The sequence below is a fragment of the Amblyraja radiata genome, chromosome 1 (assembly GCF_010909765.2).
Source record: "Amblyraja radiata isolate CabotCenter1 chromosome 1, sAmbRad1.1.pri, whole genome shotgun sequence".
In the NCBI taxonomy this organism is placed as follows: domain Eukaryota; kingdom Metazoa; phylum Chordata; class Chondrichthyes; order Rajiformes; family Rajidae; genus Amblyraja; species Amblyraja radiata.
In genome coordinates this window covers 75,704,471-75,723,952 of record NC_045956.1, presented here as the reverse complement: position 1 = coordinate 75,723,952, position 19,482 = coordinate 75,704,471, and the positions used below count along the sequence as shown (strand labels likewise).

General features: G+C 42.4%; 2 protein-coding genes across 8 annotated transcripts in view; one reads left to right on the top strand and one right to left on the bottom strand.

Annotated features, from left to right (window-relative positions):
* The window catches only part of nup54 (nucleoporin 54), a 51,608-nt gene extending 45,974 nt beyond the window's left edge, over positions 1 to 5,634 (top strand). For all 4 annotated transcript variants that reach the window (XM_033024607.1, XM_033024601.1, XM_033024624.1 and 1 more), the window contains 3 exons: positions 1,054 to 1,173; positions 1,864 to 1,974; positions 4,329 to 5,634. In XM_033024607.1, the coding sequence (XP_032880498.1) occupies positions 1,054 to 1,173; positions 1,864 to 1,974; positions 4,329 to 4,457 (360 nt within the window). In that variant the 3' untranslated portion in view covers positions 4,458 to 5,634. The remainder of the gene's footprint in view (positions 1 to 1,053; positions 1,174 to 1,863; positions 1,975 to 4,328) is intronic.
* A 1,913-nt stretch (positions 5,635 to 7,547) lies between these two features.
* The window catches only part of ppef2 (protein phosphatase with EF-hand domain 2), a 56,998-nt gene continuing 45,063 nt past the window's right edge, over positions 7,548 to 19,482 (bottom strand). For all 4 annotated transcript variants that reach the window (XM_033024564.1, XM_033024581.1, XM_033024573.1 and 1 more), the window contains 5 exons: positions 18,648 to 18,790; positions 15,517 to 15,623; positions 14,157 to 14,320; positions 9,721 to 9,808; positions 7,548 to 8,840 (listed from right to left, as the gene is read on the bottom strand). In XM_033024564.1, coding sequence (XP_032880455.1) covers positions 8,659 to 8,840; positions 9,721 to 9,808; positions 14,157 to 14,320; positions 15,517 to 15,623; positions 18,648 to 18,790 — 684 coding nt within the window. In that variant the 3' untranslated portion in view covers positions 7,548 to 8,658. The remainder of the gene's footprint in view (positions 8,841 to 9,720; positions 9,809 to 14,156; positions 14,321 to 15,516; positions 15,624 to 18,647; positions 18,791 to 19,482) is intronic.

Genomic DNA, 19,482 nt, shown 5'->3' with positions numbered 1-19,482 from the left:
TCCTCCATTGCCAGAGTGAGGTCACATGTAAATTGGAGGAACAGCACTTTATATTCTACCAGTGAGGCTTACAACCCAACAGTGTGAACATTGAATTGTCCAGTTTTAGGTAACCTCTTACAAACCCTCCTTTCTCCCCACACCACCCTCTCCCTCTCTGTCCAACCGCCCCTCCTCTCCCCTGTGCCCCAGCTGGATTCCCACGTATTTCTCCTCCCCTCTCCATGCCGATTTAAACCCTTTCTTTCTCATCTCTGGCCTTTGTTCCAACCATTTACATATCAGAAATCTCCCTGGCCTATGTTGACATATTACCTACCACACTTTGTCCTGCCTTTGCCCTTTTCCAGCTTTCTTTCCCACCCAATAACCAGTCTAGAGAAGGGTCTCGACCCGAAATGTTACATATCCATGTTTATCAGGGATGCTGCCTGACCCACTGAGTTACTCCAGCACTTTATGTCCTCCAAACCTGGAAACATCAATGGGAAGGTGGTAGGTGCCTGGAACATGCTGCCAGTGAAGTAATGGAAGCAAATATGATAACAGTGTTTAAGAGGCATTTAGACAAGCACATAAACAGGCATGGGATGAAGGGATAGAAGTCATGTGCAAGCGGATGGGATTAATTTAAATTGGCCTAGTCATATGTCACCATTGTGGCATTTAAGAGGCTTTTAAATAGCCACGTATACATATAAATACAGGGAATGGACAATGTGGATCATGTGCAGGCAGATGAGATGTGTTCATCTTGGCATCATGTTCAGCTGAAGGGTCTGTTCCTGTTCTGTGTTATAATGCTTGCTGTAAAAACAGATCTCAGAGGCGCAGGGTAGTGTGGAGAGAATGGGACAGTGGGAAAAGAGGGATAAACTGTCATCAGTCCAGCCAAGAGCCAATGCAGACACATAGACCGAATGCTTTTATCTGTCGTCCAAACCTGCATGGTTCGTGGGCAATTTCATCGATTGTAGTTGGAAGGTAGTTAATGTTTGGGGATTTCTTTTCACAAAATAGTTTCTTAAGCATTTTTTTTTTTTTCCCTTGTAGGTTTTAATTAAGCAAGAGATCCAGAGGAAAGCTGGTTATGCCATTCAGGCAGAAGAAGAGCAGCTTCGTGTGCAGTTGGATACAATCCAGTGTGAACTAAATGCACCAACCCAGTTTAAGGTACAGAATATGGAGCAAACATTGCAGATCCTGGAACTGTGAAGCAATAATGAGAAATGCTGCAAGCACACAGCAAGTCAAACAGCATCAATTGGGAGAGAAACAGTTGATGTTCTAGGTCAAACATTGGAAAAGAGGAAACCAGCATGTTTTAAGTTACTGCCAAGCAAATTGAGTCAGGCAGGTACACATCATCTGTGGAGAGAGGGGGGAAAACAGTGTCTATCTGAAGTTGCTAATTCAGAATTAAGCGCAGAGAAGTGCTGGGTATTAATAATAGGAGCTCCCATCGTTGGTATCTCATCTGGGTATGTTGGCACCCTTGGGGTTTATTATTGAATTTAATAATCTTAGATCTGTATCTTTCTGTTTCACTTTCTTAATTTTCTCTTCTGCCGTCAACTGCTCGTTTTTAAAATAATTCTTAGCTTGACAGTTTTTGTTCCGCACCTTATCACAAAAATTCCCTCGCTTCACCCCCCCCCCCCCCCATCTGCAACTTAAAACCCGAAAGATGCTGCCAAACCTGGTTGCTGATAAGATTTCAGTCGCCAGTATTTTCTGTTCTTCAGTTGCAGAAGATTTGATTTGTAGAATTTGTTTTAAGAAAGCTAAAACATTTTAACGTGATAAATTTTCACAGGGAAATTAGTGAATGCAATTTGTTTCAATTATGATATTTATTTGCAGGGTCGTCTAAATGAATTAATGTCTCAAATAAGGATGCAGAATCATGTTGGAGCTGTCAGATCAGAGGAAAGATACAGTGTGCATGTCGATCTCCTGGGAGAAATCAAACAAGTAAATATTTTTTGATTAAATAGAGAACATTTCCACAGATTGAAATTTGAACATAAATTATTATTGCTCATGTTAAATGTTGACTGCAGAATTCTAGTCTTTTCTGGTTTTCTGATATGTTAGAACGTAAAATACTAGGGTCGCACAGCTGGTAGAGCTGCTGCCTCACAATACCAGAGACCTGTGTTCTATCCTGATCTTGGGTGCTTTCTATGTGGAGTTTGCACGTTGTCCCTGTGACTGTGTTGGTTTCCTCCAGATTTTTTGTTTAGTTTAGACATATAGAGCGGAAATAGGCCCTTCAGCCCACCAAGCCCGCGCCGACCAGCGATCCCCGCACACTAATACTATCCTACACACACTAGGGTCAATTTACGATTTTACCAAAGCCAATTAACCTACAAACCTGTACATCTCTGGAATGTGTGAGGCACCCGGAGAAAATCCACGCAGATCACTGGGAGAACGTACAAACTCCGTTCAGACAGCACCCATAGTCAACATTGAACCCAGGTCTCTACCGATGCGCCACCGTGCCCCCTGTAAATGTTCCGGTTTCTTCCTACATCCAAAGACATGCAGGTTTGTAGGTTAACTAGCCTCTAAAAATTGCCCTGTGTGTGCAGGTGAAAGTGGGATAAGATAGATCTAGCTAGTGTGAATGGGTGGTGAACGTGGACTCGGTGGACCTGTTTCCATGATGTGTGTCAAAACTAATCAGCTTGAAGCAACTTTAGACTAAAAGATTACAGACAAGTCAGCATTGTACCAACATGAGGAACTTTGACCTTTTAATTTTTATTCCATTGTTAATTTAAATTTTGTCAGCAAATATAACCATATAACAATTACAGCACGGAAACAGGCCATCTCGGCCCTACAAGTCCGTGCCGAACAACTTTTTTCCCTTAGTCCCACCTGCCTGCACTCATACCATAACCCTCCATTCCCTTCTCATCCATATGCCTATCCAATTTATTTTTAAATGATACCAACGAACCTGCCGCCACCACTTCCACTGGAAGCTCATTCCACACCGCTACCACTCTCTGAGTAAAGAAGTTCCCCCTCATGTTACCCCTAAACTTCTGTCCCTTAATTCTGAAGTCATGTCCTCTTGTTTGAATCTTCCCTATTCTCAAAGGGAAAAGCTTGATCACGTCAACTCTGTCTATCCCTCTCATCATTTTAAAGACCTCTATCAAGTCCCCCCTTAACCTTCTGCGCTCCAGAGAATAAAGACCTAACTTATTCAACCTATCTCTGTAACTTAGTTGTTGAAACCCAGGCAACATTCTAGTAAATCTCTTCTGTACTCTCTCTATTTTGTTGACATCCTTCCTATAATTGGGCGACCAAAATTGTACACCATACTCCAGATTTGGTCTCACCAATGCCTTGTACAATTTTAACATTACATCCCAGCTTCTATACTCAATGCTCTGATTTATAAAGGCTAGCATACCAAAAGCTTTCTTTACCACCCTATCTATATGAGATTCCACCTTCAAGGAACTATGCACGGTTATTCCCAGATCCCTCTGTTCAACTGTATTCTTCAATTCCCTACCATTTATCATGTATGTCCTATTTTGATTTGTCCTGCCAAGGTGTAACACCTCACATTTATCAGCATTAAACTCCATCTGCCATCTTTCAACCCATTTTTCCAAATGGCCTAAATCACTCTGTAGACTTTGGAAATCCTCTTCATTATCCACAACACCCCCTATCTTGGTATCATCTGCATACTTACTAATCCAATTTACCACCCCTTCATCCAGATCATTGATGTACATGACAAACAACAAAGGACCCAACACAGATCCCTGAGGCACCCCACTAGTCACCTGCCTCCAACCCGACAAACAGCCATCCACCATTACCCTCTGGCTTCTCCCATTCAGCCACTGCTGAATCCATCTTGCTATTCCTGCATTTATACCCAACAGTTTAACCTTCTTAACCAACCTTCCATGAGGAACCTTGTCAAAGGCCTTACTAAAGTCCATATAGACAACATCCACTGCATTACCCTCGTCAATTTCCCTAGTAACCTCTTCAAAAAATTCAAGAAGATTAGTCAAACATGACCTTCCAGGCACAAATCCATGTTGACTGTTCCTAATCAGACCCTGTTTATCCAGATGCTTATATATATTATCTCTGAGTATCTTTTCCATTAATTTGCCCACCACTGAAGTCAAACTAACAGGTCTATAATTGCTAGGTTTACTCTTAGAACCCTTTTTAAACCCTATTCAAGATCAGCTAATCTTCAAAGGAAAATATGCTCGCAAATAACAAAGCAACTGAATTTAATGTTTACTAATCCAGCTCATTTCTCTTCCTAGCACCTGAAACTGCAACAGGAAGGATTGAGTCATTTGATCAGTGTCCTGAAGGAAGATTTGGAGGATGTGAAGCTAATTGAGCATGGTCTTAGTGAGAGTGTTCATATTCGTCGTGACTTCTTCAGTTGATGCCTCTTCTGTAATACCATCTGGTTAAGAATATTTTTCTCCCTGTCTAAGTTTATTTGATTAATCCTACCTCCATCTCCATTTTTATAAAGCAGAAATGTGATGAAAAGGGCAGGGAAATATTTTTCTCCTGTTCTTCATCTAATGTTTCAGCCATGTTCCAGCTTTAGGAATTCTATTGTTTACTCTAAAGTGCATCATCATCCTCTCGATACAGCAAGGTTACTAAACTTTGCAACGGAAATTAGTTACTGACTTTGTTAAGCAAGTTTAAAACTATAGCATATGAATGATTGCAGTATTGGGAGATGAATGTTTAAATTAACTCAGATCTAAGGCAGGCTTGAACAGTTATTTAAAATGCATTGAACATTTTTCTACTAATTCTACAAATAGCAACATTCTTAATTCAATCTTAACGTTACAATATTTTGAGTGTAAAATAATAATGAATTTCCTGTTGTATGCAATAGGTTGAGGTAGATTATTTTAGAAAGTATTAACCTAAATAACCAGATTTGCATTTAACAGGAATGGCTATGTCAGTACTGACTAAGTCAGGAACAAATTAGAAATTGTTTATATATTTTTTAAGTATGCATCAAACGTTTGCTTAGCTGTGTGTGCATTTGGCTTTTCTGAGTGAGTTTAAAAGTTTTTGGAGCTGGAAAATGTGGCCTTGATTTGTCATGGATGAGAAAAATTTGTAAGGTTCTTTATTGGAATCAACAAGAGCTCTGGAAACTGGAATGTTGATAACTAAGGTTAAATGTGCCAGAGAATCACATGCTGAATATATAATCCCAATTTATTTTTCTTTTAAATTATACAAGCATATTTATATTATTAGAAGGCGCCTTGGACTTGGGGGTTGTTTTTGGAAAAATTGACTATTTTCCAAGCATTCTGGTCATGATATTTCTCATGTTAATCTAACCAGGCCTTTTTTAATTCAACATGGAGTTTAACTTAGTGAAAGTCACCTTTGCAAACCATTCTCCGATGTTATTTACACCTGGAAATGGTCCCTGAAATGTACCTTGAAATGGAATGATAATTGTGAACCATGAATGAGACAAGGATCTCGAGTGAAGAACTGCATTTAATCTGTTAAATGTTTGTAATAATTATGCAAAGAGGAAATTGGTTATAAATAAACAAATTACTTTAATAATTATCTGTTTCTGATTCTAATTTTTTTTGCTTTTTAATTTAAATTTGAATTTTCCCTGGTATTAATCTTCTACGGTTCTCTGCTCTGTGCAAGTTAGACCAGGTTAACATTGATCATCGACACTTGTTAGGTGATTTGTTTCAATTGATCTAATTAACCATATCTTTATGGTTGGATGGGATTGCATTTTATTGTCCACACTCTTTAGGGCACAGCAAGATGTAACCCTTTCCTGGAACAGGCATTTGTCAGAACAGTTAATGAATTTCAAATGATGCATCACACTGGACTGTGAGAATGATGTAAAAACAATGCAGAACACATTTAATTTGGTAAGGAGGACTGATTCCAAAATGGACTTAATAGAAAGTGACAATGTATAATGAATGGGCCTAGTGAGCAGAATACACTTCCCATTTTCGTTCTACTTTGCAATTTTTACAATTAATTTGTAATTAATTTACTAGCCAAGTATGTAAACGTACAAGGAATTTGATTTGCCAACAGTCATACAAAAAAACAAGATACATAACCACATAAAAATTAAACATAAATTTAAACAGCAACAACAAAGGCGTGTGAGAATCCCCAGGGCAGACGGCATAATCGGAGACCCACAGCCATCAGTTCAATGTCCGGGCCACACACACGCTCCTTCACCGTGATGTGACCAGAGTTGTACCGACCGCTGTCATTCTCTCTGCAGTCCCTGTCTGCCTGAACAGTCAGAAAGCTGTCCACACTCGCACTAGACCTGTGTTCTATCCTGATCTTGGGTGCTTTCAATGTGGACATGTCCTCATGGAGCCATGTCCCCGCAAACACCGAGATCACGGCACTCACGGCACTCCCTCTGAGTCCTCACTAGCGCAGGCAGCACGTCCATCTTGTTTTTTTCGGCGACCTCACATTCCACTGCGATGGAAGGCAAATAACCTATACCTTCTTTCCTCTTTTTCTCCCGCAGTTGGGGCAATCGAAACCTCCGCAGTCGGGGTGATCGAGGCTCCCATGATCGGGGGGGGGGGGGGTTGAAGCTCCTGCGGTTGGAGCTCCTGCAGTCGATCCCTAACAAAGGGACCGCCAGCTCCACGATGTTAAAACCGCAGTGCAGATGGAGATACGATGAAAAAGTTGCATCTCCGTCGAGGAAAGAGATAAAAAAGGTTCCCCCCCCCCCCACATAATATAAAAACTAAAAGTACACTAAAGACGTACAAGTAAACACAGACCAAAACACCAAAAGAAGAAAGACGAGACAGGTCGTTCATGAGGCTGCCATTAGCTTTCTACTAATAAAATGTGCTTATTTTTGTTATTATCCAACTGGTTGCAATTATTTGATTCCTGCTTTGAGGACCATGAGGATTGCAAAGGCAAAACTTTTAATATATGTACATGTGTCCCAATACTGAAAACTATAATATTGCATCCCCTCTCGCAGTTCTCACCAAGGCATTTTTAAAGTAATATCACAGTGCTTTTGGTCGAGTCCAACTTAAATCTCGTGCTGGTGGTCACGTTTCATTGCCCTTTCTCAATGTAGGAGAACATTGGAAATTGCAATTTTCCAAGCACCACAATGTATGAAAAGTGACACAACCATATGTGGTTTTGGGGTGACTTCTTGTCTCATTGAGGCTTGAAATGGGTGGTCTGCGAAGTTAAATGGATAAATATCACTTTTCACACCAGATCAAATTTTTTCATTGAATTTCTGGAAAAATCCACTAAATTAATGATTTGATATATATTACCCTCTATGCAAGGATCCTGTTCCATATATCAGTGTGGCTATTGAAGTACTGTTGGATCTCTTTTTTTGTCTCATTAATGAAACACGATGGAGGGTTTTGGGAATCCCGCTTTAACTTGGGTTTCCACTCATTCAAGCAAGTTTCACACATCACACAAAGTCTTTGCAATGACCTCATTTTAATCGAAGAATTTTCTCAATAATGCAGAAATTAATCACTGGCACATTTGAGTAAAACCTTTCAGGCACAGATAATGATTAGTGTTTGCTTTATGTTTTTATAAACATAGCAAGATAAATGTAGAACTAAACTTGATGTTAAATTAGAAAAAAGGCCTATACTGTTGGATCAAGGCTGATATTTCTCTTTTGGGATTCAATGTGCTTGTTTACTTTTGTTTAAGGCGCATCTAAATGTATCTATGTCAATATGACAATGTCGTTTACTTAATCAATTTGGTTCAGTTGTCCATTGTGAAATTAATTATACAAAAGCAAAATACTGTAGATTCTAGCAATCTTAAATAAAAATAGAAAACACTGGAAATACTCAACGAGTCGGGTAGCGTCCGTCAGTCTGAAGCCTGAAGAAGGGTCTCGACCCGAAATGTCACCTTTCCTTCTCTCCAAAGATGCTGCCTGTCCCACTGAGTTACTCCAGCTTTTTGTATCTATCTTCGGTTTAAACCAGCATCTGCAGTTCCTTCCTACCCAAAGGACAAGGTGAGATGTACTTCATAACTGGGATTCAATAAATGTTCAAGGATAATTTGATGATAGTCTGGATTAAAGTTCAAGAAAACCCTTTAAAGGTGGAGGGGGGGGGGGGGAAGAAATGGGTACAATGATAATTGCAGAAAATGGATAGGATTAGGGTGAGGCAGGCCATGCAATAAAGAATAACTTGTAAGAAGGGACTACAGGTGCTGGTTTACACCAAAGATAGACACAAAATGCTGGAGTAACTCAGCGTCTCTAGAGAAAAGAAATAGGTGACGTTTTGGGTCAACACCCTTCAGTCTGATGAATGGGTCTCAACCAGAAACGTCACCTATTCCATTTCTCCAATAACGAGGAAATGGGTGCAATGATAAATGCAGGAAATTGAATGGACTGGGGTGTGGGCAATAAAGAGGAACACTTGGCTGATGATAAAGAAATTGTATGGAACGTGACATTAGAAAAGGTGTGATGGACACAAAGTAAATGTAGATGTGGAAGTTAATAATCAATGTGCCATGACATGTATTTCCAGCAGTTCTGTTCTTAATTCAGTCCTTGTAATTGGATTTATCGACCAGACGGAAAGCTTCAAGGAACTCGTTGATGTCAATGCTTCCGTCCTTGTTGAAGTCCATGCTGCGAGCCAGGTCGCTGATCGCCTCATCACTTATCTCGAGGTGAGAACTCAAGAGTTGCCAAGTTTTTTTAAATTCCTCAAATGATATCTGGCCTGTCACAGACATGAGAAAGGGCAGATTATGCTTCGAATCTAATCCACGAATTACACAAGTTTTACTATTTTAATGCTAATTTTATCATCATTCCCCACCTTGGTAGACATGCACGCGCGCACACACACACACACACACACACAACCAACAGCGTCCTGGTGGTGTGCAGTTCCACCTTTTGATCTATAAAGAAAATCAAACAGTGTAGCTCAGGAATAAACCCTTTGGCCACAATGTCCATGCTGAACATGATGCTTTATTAAAAATAGACGCAAAATGCTCAGCGGGTATGGCAGCATTTCTGTTGAAAATAGATAGGTGACATTTCAGGTTGGGGCCCTTCTTCAGACTGATTGTAGAGGAGGGGGGTGGAGGGACCGGAAGCAGGGCTGGCAACAGATGATCTCAAGCCAGGAGGTTCCCTGATAGGCCGAATGGGAGGAAGGTGTTTGTAGAAGTCACCCCCAGCCCCCTCTTCCTGCACTAAAAGCCCATTAACCAGTTTGCAACGGTATATCCCTCTTGGGCTCACACCCTATCTAGCCAACAATCGCACCTATTGCTACAACATCAGCTGGGAATTTTTTTGCCTGAAATTAAAAGAATAAAACAACAAATTTACTTATTTGTTAGGAAAATGAAATTCAATTTCATAAATTGAGAATTTGGCTAGCAATAGAATAGCAGGTAATTTTATAAATTTGGAGGTAAATAGTTTCCTTGTGTCCTATGGAATTGTTGTATAGTCTGATAAGTAACAGTTACTTAATACAGTAATAATTCCAGAGTTATTGCGGGCCATGCTAGTGGGAGGCAAATTTTCTTGCAAACACTACAGAGTTGGGGGAAGATAATCCTTTTTCTAAAATTGGTACTTACCAGAGTTGTCGCTGTCGATAATTCCAAAAATAGTCTCCAGCTCAGACCTGCTTTTGTAAAGCGTTTCTAGTAAGCTGGGTTGTATGTACTGCAAGAAAACAAGGGTAGTTTCGTTTTGGAAAAGCTTCAGCCTGGTGATCAGCAGTTATTACAAGTGAAATTGTCTGGAAGATGAGCTACTGACTCAGCTGCAAACTTCCCTGTTAACCATGTTAATAGCTTTCTTGGTAAACTCCGAATGGTATAAGCATGCATTCATTTTCAAAAGTACTGTAAACACACTAAGCCTCTCAATTCCTACTACTTGCTTTTATTTCTAGGTTTATTCCTAGATGAGGTGTTATGTTCTTTGGTGAAACCCTGAATACTGAAATCATTTTTTTGCCTCTGCCAAAAATTCCATATATGACTGATTCCATTCTCCCTTCCCATTCCTGGTAACTGCCTTGGGTTTGAGACCAATTCTGTGTAAGCCCGATCGATGTACTGTTTGACCATGATAATTCCTGCTAAGACCATTTGCCTTCTCATCTAACAACCCGTTTGCTGTGAAAACTTCATCCATGTCATTATCACCTCCGGAGCCTACTATGATTTGTATATCACCACCTATACATGTCAGTCTTTGCTGCAGCCCATATCACAAAGGGACAATGGCCTGTTCACACTTAACCTATGATCTGGCAGAGCCACACTGCTTTACAAGATCTCCCATTTACAATTTCATGTTTTGTGGACTCTTGCTTGACGATTTCCATAACTGTGGAGGCCAAGTCAAAATATCTTTTTAAGGCAGGGATAGATTCTTGATTAGTATGGGTGTCAGGGGTTCTGGGGAGAAGGCAGGAGAATGCGGCTAGGAAGGAGAGATAGACCAGCCATGATTGAATGGCAGAGTAGACGTGATGGGCCGAATGGCCTAATTCTGTTCCTACCCCTTATGTCAAACTAAACCCTACCTATTCTCCTAAAGATTTTGTACAACTCCATAAGATTGCCACTCAGCCTCCTGCACTCCAGGGATAAAGTCTTAGCCTGCCCAGCCTCTCAGGCCTTGAAGTCCTGGGAATATCCTGATAAATCTCCTTTGCACTCTTTCCAGCTGGACAACATCTTTCCCACAGCAGGGTGAACAACACTGAACCCAATATTTCAAATGCGACTTCACCAGAATTTTGCACATCTGTAACATAACATCCCAACTTCTATACCCAATACCCTGATTGATGAAGGCTAAGTACCTAAAGTCTTCTTGACCACCCTATCTACCTGTGACGCCACTTTCAAGGAACTATGTAGCTACATTGCTGGATCCCTCTGTTCTGCAGCACTCCTCAGGGCCCTGACATTTAATGTGGTCATCCACGCCTAAGCTCTGGATTCCCTCAAAATCTGAAGCAAGTTTTAGTTACCCTTCAGAATATCTCCTGAGCTCATCCATCCCTATGACATAGTTGCTGACGTTGCAGAACTGCTCTTAGTACAGCCTAGACAATAATAATTTGAAAGCAATATTTTTTAAATTTGGCAATATCTCTAGCCTTTTCCTGCAAAAGCAAATTACCTGATCGCTCATTTCATTTGAATGAATAAGTTTATTGGCCAAGTATTCACATACAAGGAATTTGTCTTGGTGCTCCACCCACAAGTGACAACTTGACATGCAGTGACAGTTAAGAATGATACATAAAACATTAAACATTAATAATAAAACATTATTGATTAAACATGTGAATTAAACAAAATACCAGAGAAAAAGGAGGCTATGGATTTCTGGTTATTGAGTAGAGCTACCTCTCGTGGAAAAAAACTGTTTTTATGTCTGGCTGTGGCAGCTTTGACAGTCCGGAGTCGCCTTCCAGAGGGAAGTGATTTGAAGAGTTGGTGGCCAGGGTGAGAGTGGTCAGAGATGATCTTACCCGCTCGCTTCCTGACCCTTGCAGTGTACAGTTCGTTGATGAGGGAAGGTTGCAGCCAATAATCTTCTCAGCTGATCGGACGATTCGCTGCAGCCTCCAGGTGTCGTGCTTGGTGGCTGAGCCAAACCATGATGGAGAAGGTGAGGACAGACTCTACGATGGCCGTGTAGAATTGGACCATCATTGCCTGTGGCAGATTGTGCTTCCTCAGCTGCCATAGGAAGTACATCCTCTGTTGTGCCTTTTTGACTGTGGAGTCAATGGTAGCCCCCCACTTAAGGTCCTTGGAGATGATGGTTCCCAGGAACTTAAAACACTCTACATATGTGACTGTGGTGTTGTTGATGGTGAGTGGGGTGAGGGGAGGGGGAGGAGTCTACAATCAATTCCACCATGTTAAGAGCATTGAGCTCCAGGTTGTTGTGATGGCACCAGGATGCCAGCTGTGACACTTCCTGTCTGTAGGCAGATTCCTCCCCATCCTGGATCAGTCCAATCAGGGTTGTGTCGTCCGCAAATTTGAGAAGCTTGACTGAGGAGTCAGTGGAGGTGCAGTCATTGGTGTAGAGAGAGTAGAGGAGAGGAGAGAGTACGCAGCCTTGCGGTGCTCCTATGCTGAGGGTTTGCGGGTCCAAGATGTGCTTTCCCAGACTCACATGCTGCGTCCTGTCTGTCAGGAAGCTGGTGATCCACCGACAGAGGGGTTGAGGCACAGTCAACTCGGAAAGTTTGGAGTGTAGTAGCTCTGGCACAATGGTGTTGAATGCAGAGCTAAAATGCAGAGCTAAACAAAATCGTCGCATAGGTCCCCTGCCGGTCTAGGTGCTGGAGGATGAAGTGCAGGGCCAGGTTGACTGCGTCATCCACATATCTATTGGCCCGATAAGCAAACTGCAGAGGGTCCAGCTGTGTTTGTGATATTTTTCAGCTTGGCCAGCACAAGCCTTTCAAGGGTCTTCATGACTACAGAGGTCAGTGCGACAGGCCTGTAGTCATTAAGACCAGTAATCCTTGCCTTTTTGGGTACAGGCACAATAGTGGAGACTTTGAAGCAGGCAGGGACAGTACAGGTTTGCAGGGACTGGTTGAAAATATCTGTGTAGACTGGCGCCACTGAGCTCGAGAGGGGGAAACATTGTCCGGAGATTTCCGGCTTTTCTGTCTTTTGGAAAGCCTCTCCACCTCCTCTATTTTTATTGTTGATGATGGAGAAGTGATGTTGTGCAGCATGGAGGGTGTGGGTAATTGGGTGTGAAATGGTGATTGGGGAGGGATGGGTGGGAAAGGGTCCAGTCTTTTCAGACTGGAGTCTTGCTTTAAGTATGTGTGAAGTGGTGAATGGGGAGGAGTGGGTGTAGAAGGGCCCAGTCTTTGCAGACTGAGGTCAGGCTGTGAGTGGGTGTGAAGTGTTGGTTGGGGTGAGGTTAGCTTTGTTAAAGTCCCCCAAAACAATGACCATGGAGTCTGGGAAGTCACTCTCTACCCTCATTACCTGGTCAGCGAGTTGCGTTTGCGCCTCACGTTCGCAGGCATGGGGGGGGGAATGTAAACTCCAGCGAGAATAAAGGAGTTAAATTCCATCGGAGAGTAGAAGGGTTTGCCGTTTATAAAGAAGGATTCTAGGTTGGGAGAGCAGAAATTTGACAGTACAGTGATGTCACTGCACCAATCCTGGTTGGTATAGAAGCATATTCCACCGCCTCTTGATTTCCCCGCTGCCTCCACTTCACTGTCCACGTGAAGTTGGAAGCCAGCCAGTTGCATCGCGCTGTCCGGGGTCGACGCACACAGCCAGGTCTCGGTGAAGCACAGGGCAGCCGCTCGAGGGAAGTCCTTGTTTGTCCAGCGCAGGAGTTGCAGTTCGTCCACTTTGTTCTTGAGAGAACGTACGTTTGCCAGGAATATGCTCGGGAGTGGTGTGCGTGATCCTCGTCGCCGGAGTCGGGTGAGTGCTCCAGAGCGCTTCCCACGGGTCCTCCTCCGTCTCAAGACCCTGAACGCAGCCACAGCCCCGCCGACGAGTATGTCCAAATAATCCAGCGAGTGAGAGAAATCTGGAACGATGTTTGGAGGTACTGTGTGGCCGATGTTAATGAGTACTTCTCTCGTGAAAGTAATCTTTGTAGGGTTTTCACAGATGACACAAACGAACAAACTCATACAAAACAGCAAGGAGCAGTAAACCGTGGCAGCCATCAGCGGGAAATCCGAGGGTCATCAAAGAGGTAGATAGTAGTTCAGCTCTGCTCCCTGATGTAATGTAAATTATCTATAGTGTGTGTAGGATAGTGTTAATGTGAGGGGATCGCTGTTCGGTGCGGACTCGGTGGGTCGAAGGGCCTGTTTCCGCACTGTATCTCTAAACCAAACGAAAAAAAAGTTCCTGTTCTCTGGCCTAATACATTATGTCAGGATAATGTATTGATAGACATAATAAACCATTGCATGTTCGTTGCATTGTTGCTGCAGATGCATTTATGCATGGTAAAAACACATTGTGACATTTATTTCCCTTACCTGTGCATTGGGTCTCTCTATCGCAAGGTCATCGAACCATAGGTGAAAATTCAGAAGCCCATTAGGAGCACTGGGCACAAGTTGGGATCGTAAAACGCGCCAAGGCAGACCCAGAGCCAAGACGGATTCCAGAGCATTTGCCCAGTCTTTCAAGGAAATGTTACCTAGATATTAGAAGACAATACTTATTCGGAATCAGTTTTGTACCAACTCCATCAGATGTTATCCTCTAAGTTCAGGCAAAGGGTGCAATAACTGACATGAATGCGGTAGGGGAACTCTCACTGTTTATCTGTACTCATTTGGTTTATGTCTGTAATCTTTGGAGGATGGAGCACAAAGGTCAGTGGATCACCTGCTGCACTGTCTTTTCATTCTTGGAGCAATATGCATCCTTCACATGCACTTACAACAACTATCCTTGAAGCTTTTGAGTTAGGCGATTATTTTTCATCACTTCAAAATACATCGTAAAAATGAAATGGAAAACATTGGATTAATCATGGAAAAAGGTGCTGGAATGTGCTTTCAGACGACTACAAAGCCTGGACATTCACTATCAAAACCTTATTTTGTAAAAACTAAGTTTAATTCAATGCATTGTTTAATGATCCAGTTAGCAATAATGCTGTAAAACCTACATCGAATGGCTGTTGTATGTAGGAAGGAACTGCAGATGCTGGTTTACACCGAAGATAGACACAAAATGTTAGAGTAACTCAGCGGGACAGGCAGCATCTCTGGATGAAAGGAATGGGTGATGTTTTGGGTCGAGACCCTCCGAAACGTCACCCATTCCTTCCATTCAGCGATGCTGCCAGTCCCACTGAGTTACTCCAGCATTTTGTGTCTATCAAATGCTACACCAAATATTAATTTCTTGAGGGTCAGCTAATTGTTCGTTGTCATGTAAATAAGATGTGTCAATTACTGGACCATACAATTAATTATTTGGGGCTTCAATCTTCGGGGATTTCAGTTTATCTGGAATAGGGGATTTCACTTTAGGGTGGCATTAGTAGAGTTGTAGTCTCACAAAGCCAGAGACCTGGGTTCAATCCTGATCTCAGGTGCTGTCTGTGTGGAGTTTGTATGTTCGCCCTGTGACCGCATGGGTTTCCTCCCGGTTCTCTGGTTTGCTTCCTACATCCTAAATAAATGTGCAGATTTGTAGGGTAATTTGGCCTCTGTAAATTGTCCCTAGTGTGTTGGGAGTGTACGATAAAGTGGGATAACATAGAGCTAGTGTATGAATGGGTGATTGATAGTCGGCATGGACTCGTGAGCCAAAGGGCCTATTTCCATGCTGTATCTCTGGACTAAAAATTAAAGTTGCCCTTCATCTACAAGTGGACCTTACCTGTTTTATTCTTGTCATAATGCTCAAAAACACTAATGAGGTCCGATTTGTGGGCAAAAATTTTCTCCCGTAAAGCTCCCAGTGCTGACCTCTCAACTCTGCTCACCCTATATTTAAAACAAAAGCCTTAGCAAATCATGGGTCCAAATGTGTCAAATTATGCAGAGAATCAAAAACACAGTGTACACTGGAAATCTTAAAAGCAGAAAATCCTGGAAAACAGGTCAGGCAACTCAGTGAGAAACTTAACAGTCCAGGTCAACCATCTTTGAGCACACAGAAATTTGGAGGTAAAGTGTCGTTAGGAGTCTGAGATAAGAATTAAACAAATTCAAATTAATTAAAAGACAAATACAATGTGCACATTTGTAATACTTCTACTTGAAATGCAGGCAGTTAATCATAAGAACTTAAGTGATTGGAGCAGAATTAGGCCAATTGGGCCCATCAAGTCTACTCCGCCATTCAATCATGGCTGATCTATATCTCCCTACTAAACCCATTCTCCTGCCTTCTCCGCATAGCCTCTGACACCCACACTAATCAAGAATTTATCTATCACTGCCTTAAATACTGTATATCCACTGACTTGGCCTCCACAGCCTTCTATGGCAAAGAATTCCACAGATTCACCACCCTCTGACTAAAGAAATTCCTCCTCATCTCCTTCCCAAAAGAACGTCCTTCAATTCTGAGGCTATGACCTCCAGTCCTAGACTCTCCCAAAGTGGAAACATCCTCTCCACACCCACTCTATCCAAGCCTTTCACTATTCTGTATGTTTCAATGAGGTACCCCCCTCATTCTTCTAAACCAGCGAGTACAGGCCCAGTGCCGACAAACGCTCAGCATATGTTAATCTACTAATTCCTGGGATCATTCGTGTAAATCTCCTCTGGACCCTCTCCAGAGCCAGCACGTCCTTCCTCAGATACGATGCCCAAAATTGCTCACAATATTCCAAATGTTGCCTGACCAGCATCTTATAGAGCCTCAGCATTACATCCCTGTTTTTGTATACAAGCCCTCTTGAAATAAATACTAGCATTGCGTTTCCTTTCTTTACTACCAATTTGACTTGCAGATTAACTTTTTGGGAATCGTGCACCAGCATTCCCAAGTCCCTTTGCACCTCCAATTTTTGGATTCTCTCCCCATTTAGAAAATAGTCTGTCTTTATTCCTACTATCAAAATCTATGACTCCACACTTTGCTGCACTATATTCCATCTGCCACTTCTCTGCCCACTCTCCCAATCTATCCAAATCCTCTGCAGAGTTCCTGCTTTCTCTACACTACCTGTCCATCTATTTCCGTAACATCCGCAAACTTGGCCACAAAGCCTTCAATCCCCTCATCCAAATCATTAATATACAATGTGAAGAACAGCGGCCCCAGTACCGAGCCCTGTGGAACTCTGCAAGTCACTGGCAGCCAACCAGAAAAAGCCTCCTTTATTGCCACTCTTTGCCTTCTGCCAACCAGCCAACCTGATATCCATGCTAGTATCTGCCCTTTGATACGATGGGATCTCATCTGCCTTAGCAGCCTCCCGTGTGGCACCTCATTAAAGGCTTTCTGAAAATCTAGGTAAATAACATCTACTGCCTCTCCTTTGTCCTTCAAAGAATTCCACCAAATTGTCGTGCAAGACCTCTCCTTCACAAAGCCATGCTGCCTTTGGCTTCTTTAATCGTTAACTGAATATTTAACCACTGCTCATAAAGGCAAAAGGTATGTGGGCCTTTTTGCAAGGAGAAAAAGAATATGGGAGTAAGGAAGTCTTGCTGTAATTCTATAGGGCCTTGTGACACTACACCTAGAGTACGATGTGTAGCTTTGGTCCCTGGACCTAAAATAAGTCACATATCTTTGAGAGTGGCAAGGACTTGGTGGATTTGATACCTATGTTTACTGGATTGATATGCTGCCAATTCCAGAATGATTAGGAGTTGTACACGATTGGCCTATGTACATTTGGAGAGACAATTTCAGTGAGTCTATTTCTGAAAGAGAATAACAGCTTAGGTGCTGGGAGTTTAAGGCTTATTTCTGAAGAACCTAGCACTAGAGGGCATAATCTCTAGATATGTGTTTGGTACTTAGATTTGAGAGGAGATAACATTTCCTCAACCAGTGATGTCTACATTTTTGGAATTCCTTTCCTCAAATAACTGAATGCTTCGTTATATTCAAGGCTGAGATTCAAGGTGGAGCACCGAGGAAAATGGGGGTATGGAATCAGATAGGAAGCTGTACCTTGGGAATATTAAATAATAGAAACAAATGAGTACGTGTACACCTTCTCCACCATTTACTATGTTCATGACTGTCATTGTCTCCAAATCCAGTTTCCCTCCTGATCCCAAATAGCTTTTTTCTTGAATGCCCCAAAATCTGTTGACTTTGGTGGTGGTGAGCGGGAGTTGGAGGTGAGGGAGGGTGTTGGGGCAAGCATGTTGGGCCCACCCCATCTATACTATAAGCCCTTTAGTACAGGGAGTCACCTGGTAGCCAGAAACACTGGAGGCTGCTGAATAAACAGGTTTGATCCTGCAGTGGAGGCTCGTGATGTGCAACTTTCAGGTACAACTGGCAAAACACCAGCCATTCATTATCTAACCATTTGCACAAAGCGTTGAGCAGCCAATACTGATCGTTTTAAAAGGCTGATTCCCATTTGTTTACAGCTGTGAGATGGAGCACCAAAATCAAATGGTGAGGAAGGAGACAAAACACAGCTGGTGCCTTCATTGGCCTTTGATTTTCTTTAATGAATGGTGGGAGATAACAGCAGGGAAGTGACCATTCTGTAGTGCACCACACTGCAACAAAAACCTGGTAGTGGCTGCCTTACTGTGCCATTGTCCATCTGAAGTGGAATATAAGAGAGAAGGGCACGTAATTCTGTTTCAACCATTTGCTGTTCACCTCTTCCTGTCGCTATATCCCACATGATGAAGATTCACTTTCAGTCCAAACTCTATTCTTCGATTATTTTTGAAAGTTCTTGTCATAATAGTGGACGGCCTTGAGAGAGTTAGAGCTACAAGTCTGTTTGCATTGTACGCCGGTTATTTCCTGTCTGGCTACCATTGTGAGGAGGTTATAGTTGGGCTTATTTGACGCACCTTTGCCTCAGGGTTAGCTTGCGTGTACTTTGATTGACCTGATACTGCACAAAGTGAGGAATGAGATCAGGCCCGAGCTTCACATAAGCACCTCTGTTGCTGCCAATTTCGTAATAATTTGAAGCAGAAAATATAGTCAGGACCTGCATTAATAACAAAAAGAACAATGTAATGAAATTAATTACTGGCTTACAAACAAAGCACATTCATCAATGGAGTAATGCATAGCAAGGAACTGCAGATGCAGCTTTACACCGAAGATAGATACAAAATACTGGGTTACCTCAGCGGGACAGGCAGCATCTCTGGATAGAAGGAATGGGTGACGTTTCCGGTTGAGACCCATCACCCATTCCTTCTATCCCGGGATGTTGCGTGTCCCGCTGAGTTACTCCAGTATTTTGTGGCTATCATCAATGCAGTTTCCCATCCCACTGGACCCTGTGGCATTAGGGAAATTCATTATTGTGGGCAGTAGTCACTCACTGCCATAATATACCATGAAATGAGGGATTGACATCTTCTCACAGCATAATGTGCTGGCTCTAGCAGCAACTCCATCTATACCATCCATCCCATTCTCACCCCCACCTTATTTCCCTGTCACCGAGTTCTCCAACTGCTGAACCTTGCTCAAGATATTTTACATAATCCAATTTACCCATTAGCCTGCAGGTGTTTGAGATGTGGGACGGAAGCCCACGTGGTCTCGGGGAGAATGTGCAGCGGTCATGGTTGAGCCTGGGTCACTGGAACACAGCAGCACTTACTCTGTCACTGCCCTCCTGGGATTTGAGAGAACATGTTGGATACCACTGATTGTTTTATGAAATCA